The 23,641-nt window shown below is 41.9% G+C and overlaps 1 protein-coding gene across 1 annotated transcript in view; it reads right to left on the minus strand.

Annotated features, from left to right (window-relative positions):
* The window catches only part of itpr1b (inositol 1,4,5-trisphosphate receptor, type 1b), a 505,447-nt gene that overhangs the window by 250,901 nt on the left and 230,905 nt on the right, over positions 1-23,641 (minus strand). Inside the window, exons 31-34 of the mRNA XM_060835732.1 lie at positions 18,423-18,623; positions 16,701-16,952; positions 15,189-15,314; positions 10,454-10,582 (exon numbers count right to left, since the gene is read on the minus strand). Of these exons, the coding sequence (XP_060691715.1) occupies positions 10,454-10,582; positions 15,189-15,314; positions 16,701-16,952; positions 18,423-18,623 (708 nt within the window). The remainder of the gene's footprint in view (positions 1-10,453; positions 10,583-15,188; positions 15,315-16,700; positions 16,953-18,422; positions 18,624-23,641) is intronic.

Here is a 23,641-nt window from a genome sequence, read left to right on the forward strand (position 1 = left end):
GCTTTTCCAGCAACACATTTTCAGCCCAAAATACACGATCATTAAAGCAGCCAAGAGGCAATGCAAAATTGAATTATGCATTTGGCATGAACTTGGGATCACTTACTGTAAACCAATATTGCCTCCACTACCAATTCTAATAATTGAACTGAACTATCTTAACACCACAGATTAGGATTGCCAAGGGAGAAAGAGAATGGATGATCAAAAGGCACAAAAAGAACAGGAAGACCGTGTAGGTGTCCCCTCTGGTCATCTCCTTCCAGGGGAAGGCAGCAGTAGCCAAGGTCATGGTATCATGACTAGTTCTGCTGTACAGAAGGGCAGGAAAAGAGAAGGAGGGCTATGGTCATAAGGGATTCAATTGTAAGGGGAGTAGATAGGTGGTTTTGTGGTTGAAAATGAGACTTCTGAATGTCATGTTGCCTTCCAGGTGCATGGGTCAGGAATGTCTCGAATTGGCTACACAACATTGTGAAGGGGCACGGTGAACAGCCAGCTATCGTGGTGCATATAGGCACCAATAATATAGATTAATAAAACAGATGAGGTCCTGCAAGCAAAATTTATGAGTTAGGAGCCAAGTTAAAAAGTAGGACCTCAGGAAGTTGTAATCTTCAGATTGCTACCAGTGCCTCGTGCTAGTCAGTGTCGAAAATAAAGAATAGGCAGCATGAATGTTTGAGAGGTGGTGCAGGAAGGAGAGGTTCAGATTTTTGGGATATTGGGACCAGTTCTGGGGAAGTGAGACTATTACAAATCAAATGGTCCACAACTGGACAGGACTGGAAGCAATGTCCTAGGTCGTACTTTTGCTAATGCTGTCGAGGAGGATTTAAACTATTGCGGAGGGGATGGGAACCAAATGAGGGGGTCGGTGGACAGTATGGGGTAGTAACAAAAGCCTGTAAGGAATTCGATAATGAAGTCAGTGAGACTAAGGGTAAGAGTAGGCAGGAGGCAGATGATGAACACAAAAGAGCCAAGTAGTCAGAGTTGAATTTGTTTTATTGCAAGTAATGCAGTAGGTAAGGCTTGGGGTGGGGGAGTTCAGAACTAGAGGGCATAGGTTTAGGGTGAGAGGGGAAAGATATAAAAGAGACCTAAGGGGCAACTTTTTAATGCAGAGGGTGGTATGTGTATGGAATGAGCTGCCAGAGGATGTCGTGGAGATACAATTACAACATTTAAGAGGCATTTGGATGGGTATGTGAATAGGAAGGGTTTGGAGGGATATGGGCAGCGTGTTGGCAGGTGGGACTAGATTGGATTGGGATATCTGGTCGGCGTGGACAGGTTGGACCGAAGGGTCTGTTTCCATGCTGTACATCTCTATGACTATGGCAGATAAATTTCGGGCTTGGATTCGTACCTGGGAGTGAGTATCATGCTACTGCTATTACAGAGACTTGGATGAGGGAAGGATATGATTGGCAATTAAATATCCTAGGATATCGATGCTTCAGGCAGGATAGAGAGGGAGGTAAAAGGGGTGGAGAAGTTGCATTACTGGTCAGAGGATATCACAGCTGTGTTGAAGGAGGGCACTATGGAAAATTCGAGCAGTGAGACAATATGGACAGAATTCAGAAACAGGAAGGGTGCAGTAACAATGTTGGGGCTGTATTACAGGCCTCCCAACAGTCAGTGAGACACAGAGGTGCAAATATGTAAACAGATTATGGAAATATATAGGAGCAACAGGGTGGTGGGGATAGGAGATTCTAAATTTTCCCAACACTGACTCTGTAAATAGTCCAACTCGGAAAGGGGGCCATTCTGGACCTGGTGTTGGGGAATGGGCCTGCCCAGGTGGTTGAAGTTTCAGGAAGGGATTACTTTAGGAATTGTTTTAGAATAGTCATTGACAAAAGACAAGAGTGGTCCTAAAGGAAGTGAGCTACATTTTTTTGGGGGGTGGTGGGGTGGGGAAGAAGCTATACCAAAATTCGACAGAAGCTAGGAAATGTAGATTGGGAGCAGCTGTTTGAGCGTAAATCCACATTTTATGTGGGACGCTTTTAAAAAGAGATTAATTAGAGTGCAGCAGAGACATGCTCCTATGGAAATGAGGGATAGAAATGGCAAGATTAGAGGTTGACAGATGAGATTGTGAAACTAGCTAAGAGGAAAAAGCAATACATAAAGGTCGAGGCGCCTGAAGACAGATGAAGCTTTGGTCCTACTTTGCCGATATTCGTCCAATCTGAAATGAGGAATTAAGAGGGCTAAAAGGGGTCATCGATCTTTCGCAAACAGGGTTAAGGAAAATCCCAAAGTCTTGTCTTCAGATATAAGGAGCAAGAGGGTAACTAGAGAAAGGGTTGGACCACTCAAGAATAAAAGGAGGAAAGTTATGCGTAGAATCAAAGAAAATGGGTGAGATTCTAAATGAGTACTTTGCATCGGTATTCAGAAGAGAATTGCATGATGGATGTTGAAGTCCCCAGGTCCTGATGGGATCTATCCAGGTTAACGGTGGAAGTGAGAGCGGAAATAGTTGGGGCCTTGACAGATATCTTTGCAGCATTCTTGAACACAGGTGAGGTACCGGCGAACTGGAGAATTGCTAATGTTGCCTTGCTATTCAAGGAGGTGAGCCTGATGTCCATAAGACCATAAGACATAGGAGTGGAAGTAAGGCCATTCAGCCCATTGAGTCCACTCCGTCAGTGGTAGGGAAGCTGCTGAAGATACCGAATGATAGGATCTAATCCCATTTGGAAGAAAATGGGCTCATCAGTGATAGGCAACATTACTTTGTGCAAGGAAGGTCATATTTTACCAACTTAATAGAATTCTTTAAGTGACAAAGTTGATTGAAGAGGAAAGAGCTGTACGTGGACTTCAGTCAGGTGTCTAATAAGGTCCCCCCTTGTAGGATGATGGAGAAAGTGAAGTCACACAGGGTCCAGGGTGTACTAGCTAGATGGATAAGGAACTGGCTGGGTAGCAGAAGACAGTAGTGGTGGAAGGGAGTTTCTCAAAATGGAGAACTGTGACCAGTGGTGGTGTTCCACAGGGATCCATACTGGGATCACTGTCATTTGTAACGCACATAAATGATCTGGAGGAAGGTATAGGTGGTCTGATTAGCAAGTTTACAGATGACACTAACATTGGTGGAGGAGCAGATAGTGAAGGGTACTGTCAGAGAATACAGCAGAATATAGATAGATGAGAGAGTTGGGCAGAGTAATGGCAGATAGAGCTCAATCCAGGCACATGAGAGGTGGTGCATTTTGCAAGATCCAATTCAAGAGTAACCTAGACAATAAGTGGAAAAGTTCTGAGGAAAATTGACGTAGAGAGAGATCTGGGTGTTTATGTCCATTGCTACTCAAGGTGGCAACGCAGGTCAATACAGTGGTCAAGGTGGCATACGGCACGCTTTCCTTCATTGGATGGAGTATCGAGTACAAGAATTGGCAGGTCACGTTGCAGTTGTACAGGTCTTTGGCTTGGCCACATTTGGAGTACTCCATACAGTTCTGGTCAACAGAAGGGTGGATAGCAAGAAGTTATCTGCTGAGGACAACTGGCATTCACATTTGGAGCTAATCTGAAGACATTAAAAGCTTAATATTTAAGCTTTGAAGTTTCAGTGGCATTTCATGAAGTCAGGGTTGAAATATACAAAAAAAACCAGAACAGGAAATACTGGAAATCTTTTTAAAAATACAACACAGAATGCAGTGAACACAGTAGCAATCCAGTAGTGTTTGTGGAGAGGGAATGAGCATTCTGATTCAACATCAAATATTTACTCACTATCTCCCTCCAGAAATAATGCCTGGCCCGCTCAGTGTTTCTAGAATGTTCTGCATTTTCCAATTATGGGCAAGGAACAATAAGCTGAAGAGGTATCATGTTAAACTCAACAAATATGCTCCTCTTTGCATAATATATTTCTATTACAGGTCATTCTACTATAACACGCATTTCGGTAGCGCAAACTGGTTATAGTGTGATTGACAAATTGTGGACACTGGTTGGATGACGTTCTACTGAGTGGGTATAGTGACTTTCTGTAAGTGATCCTCTATAGATCAATTTTATATAGCTGTGTTCGAGATTGATTTTCTACAGAGTGAGAATGCAGAGGAACACACCAGTGGTGTTATAGCAGCATGACCTATAAATGCAATCCAAGTAGTTTTAAAGTCATGTACTGACAATGGAATTGGAACAATTGAGTGGAATGAAGCAATGAAAAATGAACAGTTAGATCATGAAGGATTTAAACTTGCTTCTCTCTTTCGTCCATTATACCATATCAATGTAAGGCAACTGAACACCCAGTCCCCGCAACTTGTATTTGAGGCAATGTTAAACATACCTGAGCTTTGCTCCATGAGCTCTCAGTCATGACATTAGTTCAGAGATAGGTGGTCATAGATTCAAGCCCCATCTACAGGATTTCAGCATGGTCTGTGCTGTGCTATTATACTGACAAATCCAAAAAGGTACCCTCTTTCAGGTGCGACTCTGAATTCGGGCTCTCTTAAGTGAGTCGAAAAGATTTCATGGGACAGGGTCTACCCAATGCCCCAGTCAACAGTTATCCACCAAACTGATTATCTGACAAATTCTATCATTTGTGGGATATTGCCTAAAACTGACTGATGCATTTGACTATGTAACAATGGTGAAAACACATTGCAAGATGATTGGTTGGCTGGAATCAATTGGCGGTATGCTCAAAATGAAACTATTAGAATGCAATTTTTTTTACCCATCTTCAAAGTGGCAATTCAAGGTTTCCTTTTGGTCACAGCGCAACTATTACATTCAACCTTTGACAGCAACATCCAAACGCATGACCTCTAACATCTAGAAACATGGGATCACTACCACGAGCAAGTTGCCTTCCAAGCCACAGGCCATCCTGACATGAACTTCTCGGGATACTAGAGCAACAAACCTCTGTCAATTAGAGTCACAGGATCAGCACAAAAGGACATCATTCAGCCAACTGTTTCTGCAATGGCTCTCTGAAAGGACCACACAATTTATCTCACTCCATAGGAGACTTCCAAAGCGAAGATATTAAAGATAGCTTCTAAAGTTAGCACTGACTAACAAGTTTTTCATTTCTTGTAACGTGGTTTGAGACATCCTGAAGTCATGAAAGGGAACTATACAAATTTAAACACCGAGGTTCTCAGTAAAATTTAAGACTTGGTTTGGAGTATGTCACTGACTGTACTAAGAGACACAAGCAACTATAATAGCATAGGCATAACATGCGTCATGTCCAGGTTTTCACTTATTCAGGTAAATTCATAAACATTAACAGATTACACACTGTCTTGGTTACAATTATACTTATCTTTGTATGCACACGCACTTATTTTTAAAGAGCTGCACATCATGAAGAAAGTCCAGTTGACAAAGTTTAAACCTCAAACCACAGCTCAGTGTGAAGCAGACGACTGCCCACTGTCTCCAGTGCCACAGCTCCTGTTTTCAGGCTGTTTTAAATTGAATTTTTGTACCTGCAGATTTGTGTAGGATATGCGCACAGAAATTCAGAGAGGGGGGGGATAGAGGGTGGAGAATTGGCACAACACATTTGAGTTTAGTAGGAGCTTTAATCAGCACAGAGTAGATATTGGCCGATATTCGATGTTACAGGCAACTTTTCCTCCATCCTCTAATGTGGCCAAGCATGTAATGTTTTGGAAATGCTAAGAAGGCAGGCAACGAAGTTAAGTTTATAGTAGGAACTCCTTAGAACCACCTCATTATGTTGCTTACGAACTATTACAAAATTAACTGCTACAAGCTGTTCTGACCACATGAAAAACAACTCATTAAAAAAAAGGTAAAACACTTCAGAATGTCCAACTACAACTTGAAAAGAATTGCTCTGCTATAAAATAAATACAAATCATTATATCCAAGTGAGGATTGAAACCGAGAAGAATATTATACAATGCCATGCATGAGGGGGATATAGCTATGCTGGACAATGAGTAGCCAGTGTAGGATAGAGCATTATATTCCAACTGGAAAAAGGTAACTACTAAACAGAAACAATACCACAATTTGAAAAATGCTTTTATTTCACACTAGCTCCAAAAACTAATCAAATGCTTTGCACTGTATCATGAACACAGCAAAGAACACCACACTTACCTGGCTCCTACTGTACCCAGTATTAACAACTCAAGGGAAATAGAAACAAATACCATGCTTTATCTACTACCTAGAATCAGAATTGTAACATGTACTTAAGTATTTGCGCTGGTTATCTCCAAGAGAAGGCAGTTAGTGCCAGTCTTTCCTCATGACCCTGCATTCCAAACGTGGGGTCCCTGTCAAGATAAGGGTCACTTTAAGCTGAGCAGTGTTCTCTGGAGTATGGCTTACCCATTTAGTGGAATTTAACAAGACTGATTACATTATGATTGCCTTATTTCTAACCACCATCTATGTTAGAATGAATCAAGGGTGCAGCCAGGGTATTAGGCTAGCTGCTGCCATCTTTCTTTCTAGGTGTGCCTGAAAATATACAGTATATTGGAGGAGGCTGACATATTTGAAAAAACACAGCATATATCTGAAGTCAGATGAATGTACAATTAATGATGGACTTTTGCACTTGAGTGCGTGTCTTCTGCAGCAAACATTGCATTTTTTCAGGAATCTTAAGAGTGGTAAGAGGTAGGAGTGGGAAGAAAAGGATGAGTTGTAAGATATAGGTTATAAACTGTTATCACACTGAAGGATAGAAGCATGGAAAGTCATTCCACTCCATCTCAGAAGACCGCAACACAACAGAAATATGACAACAGTCTTGGTCTTCAATAGTTAAATGTGCCTATGGACAAAGTGAGGAGACACACTTGACTCCTTGTTCAAAATTATGCAAATCCATTTTTTCATTTGGATTTTTTTTAACATCGAAAATAACAGAACTGAAAAGGATTAACAACATACAAGCTAAAACAAGCTGGAGATCCAAATATTCTTTTGGATAATTCTAATTCAGGCACTAAATTTAAAAAGAATAAATAGATGATGAATAAATAGATAAAAAGAAATAATGCACAGTTCAAACTAATTCCTTCAAAACCAAAAATTTTCTTCATCTTTCCTCAAAGAGCAGGGATTTGAACATTTTTGGAACTGAGCATTAAATAAAATTTATTCATGGCAAACTTCAATCGTTCTGTGTTGCACTAAAAAAAATCCGCAAAACTCTTGCAGCTCAATATAAAAAACCAAATTGTGCATCTGTTTGGCTGCTGAACTTTTATAAACGGTGAACTCAAAAACGCCACCTCAGCCAAAGTTCCAATGAACAGATTCAAAGAGAGGACAAAATAAAACAGCTGGAGCTCTTGGCAAGAATCAAAGTGAGCCGCTCAAGTCACAAGTCTAATGGGAGAGAGCTGTACTTCAGTTGACCTAATTTCTGTATTAACTGACTCACTGTCTTCACTGGACTTCAATCATCTGTGGTAAATTTCGACTCCGGACCATTTTGCGAATCACAGCTTGAGGCTCAAAATATTTTCCCTTCCCATTGTTCCCACAACTGTAAATCAATTGCATTGTTACTGCTTTGGCCATTTTGATGGTTCAAAGTCCAGTGTTAACAAAACCCGATGCCCAACTTGCTTCTGCACTGTAATGAACAGTTTGCTACCACACTGGCTTGCTGTCAGTTACAGTAGTGAGCCCGGTTCTTTAAGGAGTATGTGAAGACATCAGGGAAAGCTCAGCAAGGATTGCCAAGAATACATCGAGGGATAAATGGCTTCAGTTAGGTGGATAGACTGGGGAAGCTGACATTATTCTCAATGGAGAAGACTGAATAGAGGTGATTCAACAAGGGATTTGAGGGAGTAAATATGGAGGAATGGCTGAATAGTTCCCATCAGCAACACAGTAAGGACAGGGACACCAATTTAAGGTGATTGACAAAAGCAGCCCCTGGTTTCTGAGGAATTTTTATTGCACAGCGAATGGTTTGGATCCACATTGAACCACCACAGAGGATGATGGAGGAATATTCTGCATAGTCTTTAAAAAGAGATTTAAATCTAAAAAGGAAACAAAAATGCAGGGATATGGTGAATTGGCAGTGTGGGACCCAACAGTGTGGATGGGGGGGGGTCACGGTGGCTCAGTGGTCAGCACTGATGCCTCACAGCGCCAGGAACCCAGGTTCAATTCCAGCATAGAGCTTGCACATTCTCCCAGTGTCTGTGTGGGTTTCCTCTGGGTGCTCCAGTTCCTCCCACAGTTCAAAGAAGTGCAGGTTAGGTAGATTGGCTACGCTAAATTGCCCGTAGTGTTAGGTGCATTAGTCAGAGGAAAGTGGGTTACTCTTTGGAGGGTCAGTGTGGACACGTTGTGCTGAAGGGCCTGCTTCACACTGTAGGGATTCTAACCCAATAAGATACCTTGTTCAGCTAGCAGCATGGACACAACTGGCCAATTAGCCACTTCATATGTTTTCTTGATTCATTCATGGGGATGTGGGCCATCATTTGTTGCCAATCCTGAATTGAATTGCCCTGTTGACGTTTGTGGTGAGCTGTCTTCTTGAACCACTGTAATCCATGTAGGATAGGGACATTCACAATGCCAACTCAGCAGATGCGTCAGAGTTTAGACCCAGCAATGTTGAAGGAACAAAAATATATATTTCCAAGAATGGTGAGAGTGTGTTTGGAGGGGAGCTTGCAGACGGCAGCTTTTCCACATATTTGCTGCCCCTTGTCCAACTAAATAGTAGGGATCATGGGTTTGAAAAGTGCTGTTGAAGCCACCTTGAGTTACTGCAGTGCATCTTGTAGATGGTACCACACTGCTGCTATTGTGTATTGGTGGTGGAGGGAGTGAACGTTGAAGATGTTAGATCGTTGCCAATTGATGAGGTTAGGCTTTTTGAGTGCTGCTGGAGCTGCACTAATCCAGGCAAGTGAGGGAGTATTTCAGTATTCTCCTGACTCATAACTTCTTATTGGTGAGCAGGCTTTGGGAAGTCAGGAGGTGAATTACTCACTGCACTCTTCTTAGCCTCTGACTTGCGGTCGTAGCCACAATATTTATATGACAAGTCCAGTTTAGTTTCTGGCAACTGCCAACCCTCAGGATGTTGACGGTAGGGTATTCAGAGATGACAATGTCAATGAGAATCAAGCAACAACAGATTCGCTCTTGTTGGAGATCGTCATTGCCTGACACTAGTGTGGCATGAATATTACTTGCCACCTATCAGTCCAAGGCATTAGTACAAGTCTTTTCACACATGAATATGGAAAACTTACGAGAAGTTGCAAGTGATACTGAACATTGTTCAGTGAACATTCCCACTTCTGACCTTCTGGACAGAAAGTCATGTATGTAGTAGCTGAAGGTAGTTGGGCCAAGAACACTTCCCAGAGGAAATGTTGCAGGAGAGAACCTCCTCCTCATGCGACTGAGATGACCTCTAACAAGCATAAATCATCCTTCTTTGTGCTTGGTATGATCAAACAGTGAAGAGTTGTCCCCTGGTGCCCACTAACTCTAGTTTTGTCAGGGCTCCTTGATGTCAGTCAAATGTGGCCTTTTGTCAGACACACCCCTCAGTTTCCCTCTTGCATTCAGCTATTTTGTTCATGTTGAGGCCAATGCTGGATTGAGGTTAGAATGCTGAGTGGCCCTGGCAGAATACACATTATGCTGTAAAATTCCATAACTCTGTCAAGCTAGGGCATCTGATGTCACTATGCTTCTAGAGTCAGAGTCATGAAACATTGAAACAGGCCTCCGGTCCAACCAGTCCATGCCAATCAAGTTCCTAAATTAAACTAGTCCCACTTGCCTGCACTTGGCCCCTATCCCTCCATAACTTTCCTATTCATGTATTATCCTAAATGTCTTTTAAACATTCAAACTGCACCCGCATCCATCACTTCCTCCGGAAGTTCATCTCACACCTGAACCACTTTGAGTAAGGTGGCCCTCCTGTCGTAAAAAGTCTTTGTCCTGTCACCTTGAAAATATGCCCTTTCGCCTAGAGATCCCCCACCCAATGGGGAAGACACTGGCCATTCACCTTCAAAACCTTTACAAGGTCACCATTCAATTCCTCTGCTCCCAATTCCCAGCCTATCCAGCCTCTCTTTCTATTTTAAGTCCCCTGTTCCAAGCAGCATCCTGGTAAATCATTTCTGAACCCTCTCCAGCTTAATAATATCCTTCCTATAACAGGGTGACCAGAACTGGACAGTTTCATCCAGTTACAAGAAAGCCTTTGTGTCATCAGTTACCAGTGCAGTGCATGTGTTTTGTTTTGCTGCAGGTAACTTTCCCCCAGGAATAATGACAACAATCAATCCTAGTTCATGTTTTTCCCAAACTGGATCAGGGTAATGGAGAACTCAAAGCATTGAGCTCTTGGGAGAGGGGAACGACAGCGAACAACCCAACCAGTGATAATATTCCATACCTGCAAACTTGTGCTTTGATCAGAAAAGGGGGAGCTGAAGAAAGTTGTGACGATACTCATGACAGTCTCAGTGACGTATCTCTCCAGGACATTGTCAGCATGCTTTCGGTCACTCGTATTGTTACACACCTGAAAGAGAGAAGTCCAAAGACAAAGCTAGTCAGGTGCATCTGGACATTAAATCCGCTCCATGATTCAGGCTGGAATTTTTTCTTTTCCCCAGGCATTGAGTCATCTTGCTGGAAAAAGGTAGCAAGAGACACAGCACTAAATTGCTGCAACAGGGCGGCACGGTGGCACAGTGGTTAGCACTGCTGCCTCACAGCGCCTGTAGTCCCGGGTTCAATTCCCGACTCAGGCGACTGACTGTGTGGAGTTTGCACGTTCTCCCCGTGTCTGCGTGGGTTTCCTCCGGGTGCTCCGGTTTCCTCCCACAGTCACAAAGATGTGCGGGTCAGGTGAATTGGCCAAGCTAAATTGCCCGTAGTGTTAGGTAAGGGGTAAATGTAGGGGTATGGGTGGGTTGCGCTTCGGCGGGTCGGTGTGGACTTGTTGGGCCGAAGGGCCTGTTTCCACACTGTAAGTCTAATCAAAAAAAAAGACTCACTGCCTGCTCCTCCAATTAGGCAGTTGGAAGGGCAACAACAAGCAACACTTCTCCAACATGAAGTCCAGGGGTCCTTCCCACAGAGAGCTGCTTGCCAATCAAAGGCAGACAGTATGCACACTCAATTAAGCCACAAATTGGATATTGCTGGGAAATCAACTGATATCACGAGGGACAAAGTGTCAGGTATGTTTTCTTTGGAGGGTGTGCGAGGTAGTCATGAGAGGTGGTGATCAGGCTCTCTCTCTCTCGGGGTATAAGAGGTCATATGAGAGTGCAACTCTCATTGGTCACCCCCTGCCCTACATCCCTTGATTTGTGTACAATCAGGGCAGGGCAGGCCAGGGGACCCCAGCATCAACTGACAAGCTGCCAGCAACCTTTTACCAGTCAAGTGGGTCAGCTCTTCCTTGTCCCTCCTGGAGCTCAGGCCTCAATTGGCAGAGCAGGACAGTGAACCTTGAGCCTTTCCACCTTTGACACAATTTGTCAGGTGGAGGGAGAAGTCAGCAGAGCTCTTCTCCTGGGATTCTTTAAATCTCTCGCTGCTCATCTCTTGTTGAACCAGCAAAGTACGTAGGTGGAACGGTGCAATTATGATTGAAATGAATAAACTGCATCACTCTACTCAGCACTGACTGCAAGAATCTTGGTTGTCACTTTGAAGTTCTCACTGAAACCTCAATTTTTCCTGCATTTCTGGTCCTCAGTTTAGAGCATGAATAGAAATGGTGCAGCTATTAATAAGTTCAAATCTCACCACAGCAATTTGGGAATTTGAAATCAGTCCAAGGAAATTGGAAAAGCAAAAGCTTGTTAGCAATGATGGATCATAAAAAGGTGTTGAATTGTGATAAAATACTAATGTCCTCCGGGAAAGGAAATGTGAAAAACACATTACCATCTCTGCAGTCCACTCATGTCAGGTGAAGGAATAAATTAGTTGAGGATTTGGTTCTCTCTTCCCCCTTCTCCTCGCCGCCCACCACCCCTCCCTCCCCCCAACCTATCTGATGCAAGTGATACAGTAAGGAACCTGCAGCTTCATGATATAGTGAAGGGAAATAGCATTGACACATGCATCTAAGAGGTAGAACGATAAACATGCAAGTGAGATAGGACTTAAGACATAGAACTGAACAGCACATAAACAAGACCTCCAGTCCACTATATCTGTGCTGGCCATTATGCCATCCCAAACTAACCCTATTTGCTTGCACATGGTCCCTGTTTCTCCATTCCCTGCCAGCTGGTATGTCTGTCTAAAAGCCTCTTAAACATTATCATTTTTACTTCTGCCACCTCCCATGGCAGAGCATTCAAGGCACCTACCACTCTGTGCAAAAAAGAACTTGCCTTACACTTTAAACTTTTCCCCCTTAAAACTAGTATTTTACATTCTCAGCCTGGGGGGGGTGGGAACAAATTGTCCATCTGAGTCATGCCCATTATAATTTTACATATTCCCAACGCCCCTTAGCCTCCGATGCTCTAGTGAAAATCTTCCAGGTTTGTCCAACCTCTTTATAGCTAATACATGCCAATCCAGGTGACATCCGGCTGCACCTCTTTTGCAATCTCTCCAAAGCCTCCATCTCCTTCCTACAGCGTGGCAATCAGACATGCACTCAGTACACGAAACGTGGCCTAGTTTGATGTGTCTGACTAGCTTTCCAGATTACTTGCTCTAACTGCAGACTAATTTCCTGCAATTAATACACTAGGATGCTACTGCATATCAGAAGCTCAACAACTTCTCACTGTTTAGATAATCAGCCTTTTTTATACTTAGTGAGGAAAGAGGTCATTTGGCCCATCAAGTCTGCAGACACTCTGAAGAATATCCCACTCAGACCCAGCACCACCCCATCCTATTCTCATAACCCCGCATTTACCATAGCTAGTCCACATAACCTCCGTATTCCTGTCTGCTATGGCGCAATTTAGTGTGCCAACTAGATGGATTGGCCATATCTTTGGACTGTGGGAGGAAACCGAAGCACCCAGTAGGTTACCCATGCAGAGACAGGGAGAACGTGCTAACTCCAGATAGACAGTCACCTAAGACTGTAACTGAACATGGATCCCTCGTGCTACGAGGCAACGTGCTGACCCAATACCAGGGACCTGGATTCAATTCCTGCCTTAGACAACTATCTGTGTGAAGTATGCACATTCTCACTGTGTCTGTGCGGGTTACCTATTGGATGCTTTGGTTTCCTCCCACAGTCCAAAGATATGCAAGTGGACAATTTTACACTTTCCCATTTGCTAGATGCTTGCCGAATCATTGTGGACTCCTTATGTCCTTTTCATAATGCACTCTCCTACATATATATGTAAAAAAACTTAGGATAATGGAAATCTGATCAAGAATAGAAAATCTTGAGAAACTCAGCAGGTCTGAGTGGAAGGATATGCCTGTAAGGGTTGGATAACCACAAGGAGCAGGAGGAACCTATCTGAAACATGAACACAGCACAGACACGTTTGACCAAATGATCTGTTTGTGCATTATCCGTTCGAAGTAATGGTTATTCTGAAAGCATGTCAATCAAGACATATAGATCAATGGGGACTTCAATATACTTGTACGACCATAAATTCAAAGCACTCTGAATTGCCAATTAACCATGCCAAAATCATCAAAACTAAAAGATGGGGCAAGATAGGACATTATACAAGTTGACTATATAGGGCAACCCCAGTATCCATGGAAGCGTTTTCAGTTACCCGTGGATTACCGCACCCCAAACATATTATAGGCAACCAGGGACAAGGACGCTGCCAGGAAGGTGCGGTGCCTATTGAAATGAATGGGTTCGCTCCTATCTGCGGTAGGTCCTGGAACGTATACTCCAAAGATACAGGGCGGGGGATGCTATAGTTGCCATTCAAGTGCAGATCAACCCAAACCCAGAACGGCCTTCCGTTTTTAAAATGGGTAATTTTTTTCATCTACTAGTCTTCAAAGGACCCAGCTAATAAACTCTTCCCAACCAAGTGCAATATTTTCAGAGCTTATGTCAGACCCTTTCCCCATGGGAAGAGAGCATTGTTGGCAATACCAACATTTGTTGCCTGTTCCATACTGCCCTTTGAGAACAGTTATGAATTGACCACAGAGTTACATGGAGACCAGAATCTGTAAGGAGAACAGATTTCAATCCCTGAAGAACATCAGTGAACCAGACATGATTTTGTCTTGGGACAGTAAGTGATGGCTTCATGGTCACTATCACAGAAGAGCTTCCATTCTGGTTCATTTTAATTAATTATTTCAATTTAAATTGCATGAACTGCTGTGGTGTGATTTGAACCCACATTCCCAGGGCCTCTGAACTACTTCTTCAGTGGCATTACTACTTATCACCAGGGCACCACTGGGAGCTTCTCGATTTCTCATGGGGTGAGAGCGCTGCTGAAGGACAGTTGCATACATTCCAAGTTTAGAAGAGTGGTACTGCAATACAGATTGGAGCTTTTTCTTTTAAAATTTACTCCTGTAGAATATTTCACAATTGTAGGGGTGGGGACTTGGTTTGCCAGTCCCCACCCCACCAGCTGTCTAAGCAACACATGCTACATAATGCTGCAAAGCAGTAGAAAAGCATTCAATATACAAACAGGCTTGCTGTTATTAAACAATATGGTCAAAAATGTCTGGATAGCTGAAAAAAGTGCTGCACCACTTTCATATATTATGCAAAAACCATCAAATGAAGAACAATGTTCTTCCTCTTCATGTTACCACTGACCTCTTGCAGGGCACAAATTCCATAAACAATTCAAGATATACAGCTCTTTCAGTCACATCTACTTTCTTATCAATCTATCCTCATGACTTCCTGTGTTCATAGTAGCAGATCTCTTTCGCAGAGGGACTATCAAAGTCTCACTCTTCTTTATGTATGAGCCCACAGTTCTGGATGTGATACAGCCAGAAGGTAGGTCATCACATTCCACAGCTCGAGATAAAGGATTGACATATTCCCGAGAGTCAGCCAATGATGCACAGCCACAGCTGTCACACGGAGTGCTGCTCAATAAACAGGACATTAAGTAGGACCATATATGTCATGCAAAGTCGCTAAAGGCACGTGTAATAATGCTAAATTCAATACTTGCCCTGCATATATCAACAAGAAAGTTCTCAAAAAGCTTCCACATGTGGTTGCTTGTGTAAATTTCCTTCATCTCCACCTCTGTGTCCACATAGCAGTGATTGAGGAAGTTAATGTAGGCAATCTTCACCTAGTTATAAAACAAAAACATCAGCAGGAAATAATCTCAGTAGCAAAATCAAGAGATGTCTGAAGAGCGAGAATATTTAATGCCATTAAGTTAACGTGCCCAATCAAGCCATTCAGCTAAAGATGGCAAATGGATGAATGGGATGTCCCCACTTTGAGAGAAAGTAAAATCTTCAACACCAGTATTCCTCTGGAGAATTGGAAAATCCTGCTGGAATACAATCAAAGCTCTGGAAATGAGGCTGTGCATCTAATATCTTCACTGGAGAATGGATGTGTAGCATCTGATCAAAGACTTAGATTCAAAAAATAAAATATAAACAACTTTACCTAAAGTTAAAAGAATTTAACATTGAAACACTGAGTAAAACTTCACTTCTAGCCCTTTGTTATAACAATTAATCATGTGGTGTTTTGATTATGAAATGCATGTTTTCTCAGATGAACTTTTTTGCCTAACTATAACCAAGCATAAGCAACTTTTTTGTAAATGTGCATGTCTTCTGCGTGATTTAAAATTGGAACAAAATTCCCACCTACAGCAGGAGTTATAGGATGCTGCTGTGCTGCCAGGGAGGAACTGAAATCCTTTTTAGCAAGTTACTAATTCCTCCAACTTATTCACACATTTTGCATTAGACCAGAGACATTCTAGTCCCTAGCAGCCAGCCAAACAGGAATTTGAGGTTGAGGTTCCAAACACGATCAGGTTTGGCTGGTGGCATTGACTTGTAGCTTTGGTTGGACAATGATTTCTGTGTCTTCAGCTTAAAGGCAGTCTGCTCATGATTTTGCAATAAAAGAGTCAGACGGGGTGGTTAGAGATTAGGAATCATTAGTCATGGGCAACTCTGACAACATGACATTTGATCCAGCAGAAACAGACCTCAAAGTAAGAAATCAACTCAAATAAGCTGCAGCAATGTGAACAGGTAAATAACAACAAAAGAATGGTTTGAGTACGAAAGGGAAGAGAAACAAAAAAGGTAATCTTCTGTCAAATCTTTTCTTCTTGCAGTCACCAGCAAACACATGATTATCAAGTTTCATAAGGAGCAACAATTCATTAACATATGAAAAAGAATGTGAGTGGTCAGTTGAGTCATTGCCAGTGAACTATTGTCCCTGCCCCACCCCACCCACACATCAAGCATAAAGTGTTGCTTCTTTTGCAATTCTGTCCTGATAATTCTAACATTTAAAAACTTCAATTACATAGCACTTTCAGCAGTAAATAAATATAGATTAATACAGATAAGATAAAATAAGATAGATTGATTATATATGATAAGCTATATCAAAAGTTATATTAAATTGAATAAATTATGGAAGGTAGAAAATCTTAAACTCATTTGCAAAACGAAACATTTTCACAAAGTTCACTCACTTCAGGTATGCAGTCCTCATGAGTTGATACTCTTACAATGTCATCTAGGGGCAAAAGGGAGTTGCACTTAATCTCAGTGTAGACATTCTTGCCCTCAGTGCAGACTGCCAGCAGCTCCACCAAGTGAATATGGTACATGAGAGGACTGTTCTCATCCATCCGATCACGCTCAGAGCGCATCATCTGCACCAAGGTTTGGAATGAGGCTCGGTCATTGTAGAAAATCAGAACATCTTCCCCAGCATTCACCAGCTGAAAAATTGCAATGGTTCAACAAAAGGGACATCAGCAATTTTGTGAGCCAAGTAAGTGACATTAGGGTTACATTAGAAATTAATGAGCACTATTAAAGAGAAAGTGGGATTGCAAACATTGACCATGAGGATACATCACCTAACTGTTGAATGGAAAACCAGTTTACCTCATCTCTACAAAACTCCCCCTGTTGCAATAATCTGGGATGGTGAGGAGCTGTTCTTCATATTGGAATTCAGACAGCAGGTTCTTAACTTTACACTAGACCTGCTCAGTGTTGGACAGCACACAGCCACACAGTGCATCTGGCTGACACTGGAGAGAAACTGATTCACTTTGCTAGCTTTGACTTTCCTCATCTCAATCCAACCAAATGGAAAACATCAACATTTTGAAAGGTCATCAGTTTTCAACTTGCCAATGATGTTTTCTTGCTACATTAGACCAAAACTGGCAAGCAGCTGACACAAGGAAACTGCCTGAGGTTGCCCTGAATCAGGCTGCTTTAAAGTGAGCACAAGTATGTGTGTTCTTCTGTGTGGACAGAGATCCAAGATCACTGAGCATAGCCTGGCTGTGGTCACATATTGGCTGCCTTTAATCTATGGCCAAAACTCTCACCTTGCTATCACAATTGTGTAATGCAACCGAGAATGACAAGTGCAGGTTTCCAAGTCTCCCTCCAATCCACTCACCATCCAGATTTGGAAATGTACTGCTGTTCCTGGGTAAAAATCCTGGAGTATCCCCCCCAATGGCATTCTGGGTGTCCCTATAGCTCAATAACTGCAGCAGTTCACAAAAGCATCTTGGCACCACTTTCTCCAGGACCATTAGGAATAGGCAATAAATACTGACCCAGCCATCAATGCTCACAACTCAGGAATAATTTTTTTTTTAAAAAAAGAAAAGCATAGCATAGGAGGAGGCCATTCAGTCCATTGTTGTCACTCCAACAGTTACGCCATTAGTCCCATGTCTCCACTCTTGCCCCAAAGCCCTGCAAATATTTTCTCTTCCAGTTTGGACAGTATTTCCTTTTGAAAGCTGATATTAAATCTGCTTTCACTTCCCTCTCAGGCAAGTGCTTCCCAGATCACAACAACATCCTTCTAAAAGTAATTTCTCCTCAACTGCCAACCAGGTCTGGGTTCTCCAGCAAACCGAACCTCTGATTTTTCTCTACATACAAGAAGCCAGCAACCCTCAGCATAGTATTTTCTCAGGCAGAGCGTAGTTACTTTTCCGAGCGAAGGCTGCTATGCGAGATGATGGCACAAGCCACGATTCAAAAGATGGATGGTCAGAATGTGAGAGACCTCACTGCCAAGATCTGGCTTAAATGAGAGGGAATGGGAAATGTTACAGTTGTGGTGCTTGCAACCCCACAGTATCCCCATCAAGGCCTGGAGCTGCCAGAGTATGTGACTAAGCAAAGTGCTAATACTTCAAGTCAGCCCAACTCACCTCAGCCATTACCATGTCTTGACACTTCTTTATGAACTTGCCTTCCGCCTTCACGATGGTCTGTAGGAACTTGAGGTACTGGACGTTGCGGCCGTGAGTCTCAATGCAGTGGACAAAGTGTTGCACCACGCGCTCATTTATTTCACTGCACAGCTGGTAGTTATTCATGAAGATGTGCTGCATGGTCACAGCTTCCAGAATCTGCAACGACAAACCTCCTTCATCAGAGTTCTTACCAGCTGATCCCAAACCCACTCCTTCTCCTCCATCCCCCAACTCTACAAGTGATCTCAGAGCCAGAAAGCTTGAATCCAGGGAAGTACAGCAATTTGGATAGTGGCAAGGAAGATTAGCAACTGAAAAAGGTCAGGTTCCACAAAATATAATATCAGTTCAGAGAAATATTTTTTTTCGAAAAAGCAATTTTACCTCTTAAATCCTACATTAAACCAAGTCTTTGGTCATCTGCCTCAAGTTAGCATGAGTGCAAATTGTACATCATGATCTGGATTCAAACAACCACAGGAAGAAACATATTTACTCCCACAGTCCAAAAAAGGTGCGGGTTAGGTGAATTGGCCTTGTTAGATTATCCCACAGTGTCCAGGTTGGGTGGAATAGCCATATGAAATGCAGGGTTACAGGGATATGATTTTTTTTTTGGACGGGAGGTCTGGATGGGATGCTCAGAGGGTCAGCATGGACCCGATGAGCTGATAGGCTTGCTTCCACACCATAGGGATTCTCTCATTCTAAGGAAAGATTAAAAACACAAACAGTTTTGGAAGTATTTTAAGGATAGATGTTACTGTGCAGAAAAAAGTGACTCAAACATAAGGGAGGATTTAGCAGCGAAGTGGGAGATAGCTAGGTTAGAAGCTTGGTTAAAAAGTGTGAACTCGTAGGAAATCCTTGAAAAGAACGACTACATGTCGGTAGCTCAGATATTCCCAAGTGTTTCACAGTCAATTAAGTATTTGTCATATGTGTTTATTGTTGTAATCTGGTACTGTGCACATCAACGTCCCAAAAACATCTAAGATTAATGAACTAATTACTTTTTTGAAAATAAAAACAAAATGTTGCAAATACTCAGCAGATCTGACATCATCTGCTGAGAGGCAAGTCAAGTTTCAAGTCAAATTTGATCTGATGTGACCTGACTTCTACTTTCCAGCCTGAATGGAGAGATCCTGGACTCCTCAATCAATCAAAAATATCTACCTAACTCAGCCTTCAATATTGTCCAGGAGCCAGCCTCCATTGGAACTCTCTAACACAGCAAGCATTGTTTAACACAGAAGAGATTCCTCAATGTCCATTTTTGATAGGAGACCGCTTATTTTTTGGAAGGGTTCTGAGGAAGGGTCACTGCACCCGAAATATTAACTGATTTCTCTCCACAGCTGCTGCCAGACCTGCGAGTGTTCCCAGCAGTTTTTTTTTGTTGCTTATTTTGAATTGTGCCTCTCCAAGAAAGGAAACAGACTCTTGGCATTTAGCATTTCAAGCGCCACCCTCAAACCCCACTCCCAGAATTATATAATATTTCAATATGATCTCAAATCATTTCTTCAACACTTCAATGAGTATAAAACCAACCGGCTCAACCTTTCCTCAAATTAACTCTGTATCCCAGGAAAGCAGCCAAGGGGACCTTGTTTGAATGGCTTCCAATTCAGGCGCAAAAGTAAGGAGACCAAAGGTGCACAAAGTATTGCAGGTTGAGGTCTCACTAATGCTCTGTCAAGTTGCAGCAAGACCTTGTTTTTATTCTCTATCCTCCCTGCAATAAGAGGTTTGCACTCCATTTGCCTACTTAATTACTTGTCGTAGCTGCACATTAATATTTTTGCGACTGATGTACAAGGACACACAGATCTCTCTGGAGAGAGATGGCAGAATGCTGTGGTACATTTAACTAATATTCTACTTTTCTATTCTTCCTGCCAAAATGAACAACCTCGCATTTTCCCACATATATTCCATCTGCCAAACTTTGTCCATTCACCCCATAATACACAGGCTTTTTGTTTCCTCCTCACAGATTACTCTCCTAAGTTAAACCAGCAAATTTGGATACTCTGTCCCTTATAATTCTTCTTTTACTTCCCTAATAATGGGTTCTCAGAGGTTCAGAACTGAAGAATTATATTTCACCTGAAAGGTTAATTCCTTTTCTCTTTCCACAGATGATGCCAGACCAAAGTTCGTTTCGTATTTTAGGTGCGTCTTCTAGATTCCCAACATTCACAGGATTTTGCTTTCATTTTAATCTTATAAAGGTACTGCTCAACGGATAATATTAGGTGAACATCCTGCTCTTATATGAAGCAGTGTCATGAGACTTTTCTCAACTAGTTGAGAGAGAAATAAGTGCCTCTGATGGTGCAGCATTCCCTCACTACTTGACTAAGCAATCAGCCTGGACTTGGGGTTTAAGAACCAGTTCTGGAAGTACCCCTCAGGTCAAGAACCAGAACAGTGCCTCTGCTTTGCTCACCTTGTGCTATTCAGAATCAAACAGCAAATGGCCACAACCACTCGACAGGTAGTTCTATACTTTAGTCCTATTCTGCTTATGTTCAATCGTTAAAAACTTTCAATAAAACTGAACATACTTACAGGGAGGTTTCACCAATGGCAAACATTGATGATGACATACCTGCTCCCGAAGAGTGAATAGAGTCTTTTAAAACAAAAAGCTTTACCTAAATTGATCAAGAACTTGGTTAAAAGGTTAACCTTATGACACAAGATTTCAGGAGTTAAAGATTGCAATCAGCCAATCATGATTCATTCCCCAGAGAAATTCCAGCAACCAACTATCATCAAAAAAAACTGGCTGCTTCTTAAATCGTTGCAGGATTCCTACCTTCAACTACTCTCTGCTGAGTTTTAAAATTTCTCCACTTTTAATGTCCCCTTTTGGAGACTCTGAAATGCTAATTTGAAAGAATAGTCTGCTTTACCTGCATTCTAATCTTTTATTGCTCAATTAATCACCTAACATCTTCTACTGTTGTTCTTATGGACGTTAAGCTCGCAAACCAGAGTCAAACCACAATGACACAGCCTTCAGTTTCACTGAGGACTAGTCGGTACTTCAGCTTTTTACAGTATCATCTTTTTAAAAAAAAGTGATGTGGTAACCTCCTAAGTATTGAGAAAGTGTAGAGTACTGCATATTAAAGATGTATTAGAATGACAGATTATCACTTGAAATAGAAAGGATTTTTAAGCAATATAGAAGTGAAAGTACATTTCCTGGGAAGTTAGACATCCCCTTTTTATAATTAGAATAAGGTTTCCAAGTATAAGCAGTTGTGTGTGTATACTTCAGTTAACTTTTCCAACATCATCCTGTCACTCCAGAGAGGTTCAGACAAAACACAAAAAGCAAAAAAAAATGTAACGTTTACATATGAAATAGCAGCAGGCCATTCAGCCCCACATGCTTGCTGTGCCATTGATCTTGATCATGGATGATGTGTTTATGTTAGGAATTCCACACTCCCATCTATCCAACACACCTTTCATTCCATTGCCCAACATAAATCTGCCTTAAAAATATTCATTAACTCTCCACCACTGGGACAGTGTGTTCCAATGTCTCACAACCCTCAGATCTAAGTTCTGTCCTGGAAGGGCCATCCTTAAATTTTTAAAACCGTTCCTTCTAGCTCTTGACTCACCCAGTGGAAACTCTTCACCCCCCCCCCCCCCCCCACTCTCTGCATCCACATTATTAACATTCAGGATCTTCCATTATTCACTCAAGTCGCCCTTCACTCTTCTAAAGTCCTGGGAAAATGCTGTTCCCGTGGCACCTTTACTTCATGACACAGGAGTACAGGATGCTCAGTGAAGAAAGATTTTCAAGATTGTGGTCAATAGACTGTTTGACCGAAGCAAATTACAAATAAAGGATTGAGCAGAAAAAAAAAGTGAATCAGATGTTGAATTCAGAATCTTTCCAAATGGTGCAAGAGGTTCAAGGGACTACAGAGCTATTTTTAGTTTCAGTGTTTGCCTTTCAGAGAACAGAATTCGACTGTCACTGTGGTTCATGGCTCAGGTGACTCAGTCAAAGTTCAAGAATGAAAGGGTTGCTGGAGAGAGAAAGAGTACCAAGCACAGACATTGGAAAGGAAAAACAGAGCCTTTTCCTGGTAATCATTGAAGGAGAAGTAAAGTGGAGGTTAAGTACACAAAAGTAAAAAGGCAATGGGAATGACTGTAAAATTAACATTGACTGTTGGAGTAAGGGAAGCTTGAACAAAACTGGAAATGCGATGCCAATGGCCCCATAAGGGCAAGCATGACAAAAAAATACTAACACCCACTCTGAAAACCAAAAAAAAGCCAGGAACTAAAATCAGTACAGTTTGGCAAATCAAGAACAGAGCACTTGGGCTAGGCAACTATGATGGGCTGTTGGGCAAGTTTAATGGTTAATACATAAAGCCATTCAACAGTTTCGTTAACAGGAACGGTTAACTCCACGTATATTCACATCAATCACTTTAGCAGCAGGATAATGGTCAGAAACTAAATTAAATTGCCATGCTTATAACCTGCTGCTTTTAATTCCACAACTGCTGGAATAAATTTGTTAAAGGAATAATAAAATCAACAGTACAGCTAATTTGGAGCGTGATTGATACATCTAACAGCACCCACCTGTCAGTCAGCAATACTCACCGATCACTGATCGAAGTGAACACAAAAATAAGAACAATGTAGGCTTGGAACCCAATTATGCAGAATACGCCACACTTTGGTACATCAGGACAAAAGATAGTGTTTCTTCAGGAAAATAATTAAAAGTACTCAAACTGTACTACTCAAACAACTGAGTTAATTTACAATTTTGAATCGTAAATTTACCACCATTCAGAACCTGCAAGTCCACAGTCTTACCAGCAGTTATGTAAAGTTCAAATCATATATACTTGGACTGAAGTGAGTGCAACTTCCCCAATGCATACAGCGAGTATCACCCAAAGTCTATTAAGACATTTGGAGACTTGGAAAACGAGCTGCCATGCATTGTTTTAAAAGTTAAATCTGCAGATCTTCATGCAAAAGGCCCTTCTTACTTAAATTTTGAACGCGCCATTTAAAGCTAAATTGGAGGACAGGGTTCCTCAGCTAATGCATTTACTCTACATATTTCCAAACAAATGAATTGACAGTACTCCACCACTGAATTTTTT

This window comes from Hemiscyllium ocellatum, chromosome 14 (assembly GCF_020745735.1).
Source record: "Hemiscyllium ocellatum isolate sHemOce1 chromosome 14, sHemOce1.pat.X.cur, whole genome shotgun sequence".
Taxonomy (NCBI): Eukaryota; Metazoa; Chordata; class Chondrichthyes; order Orectolobiformes; family Hemiscylliidae; genus Hemiscyllium; species Hemiscyllium ocellatum.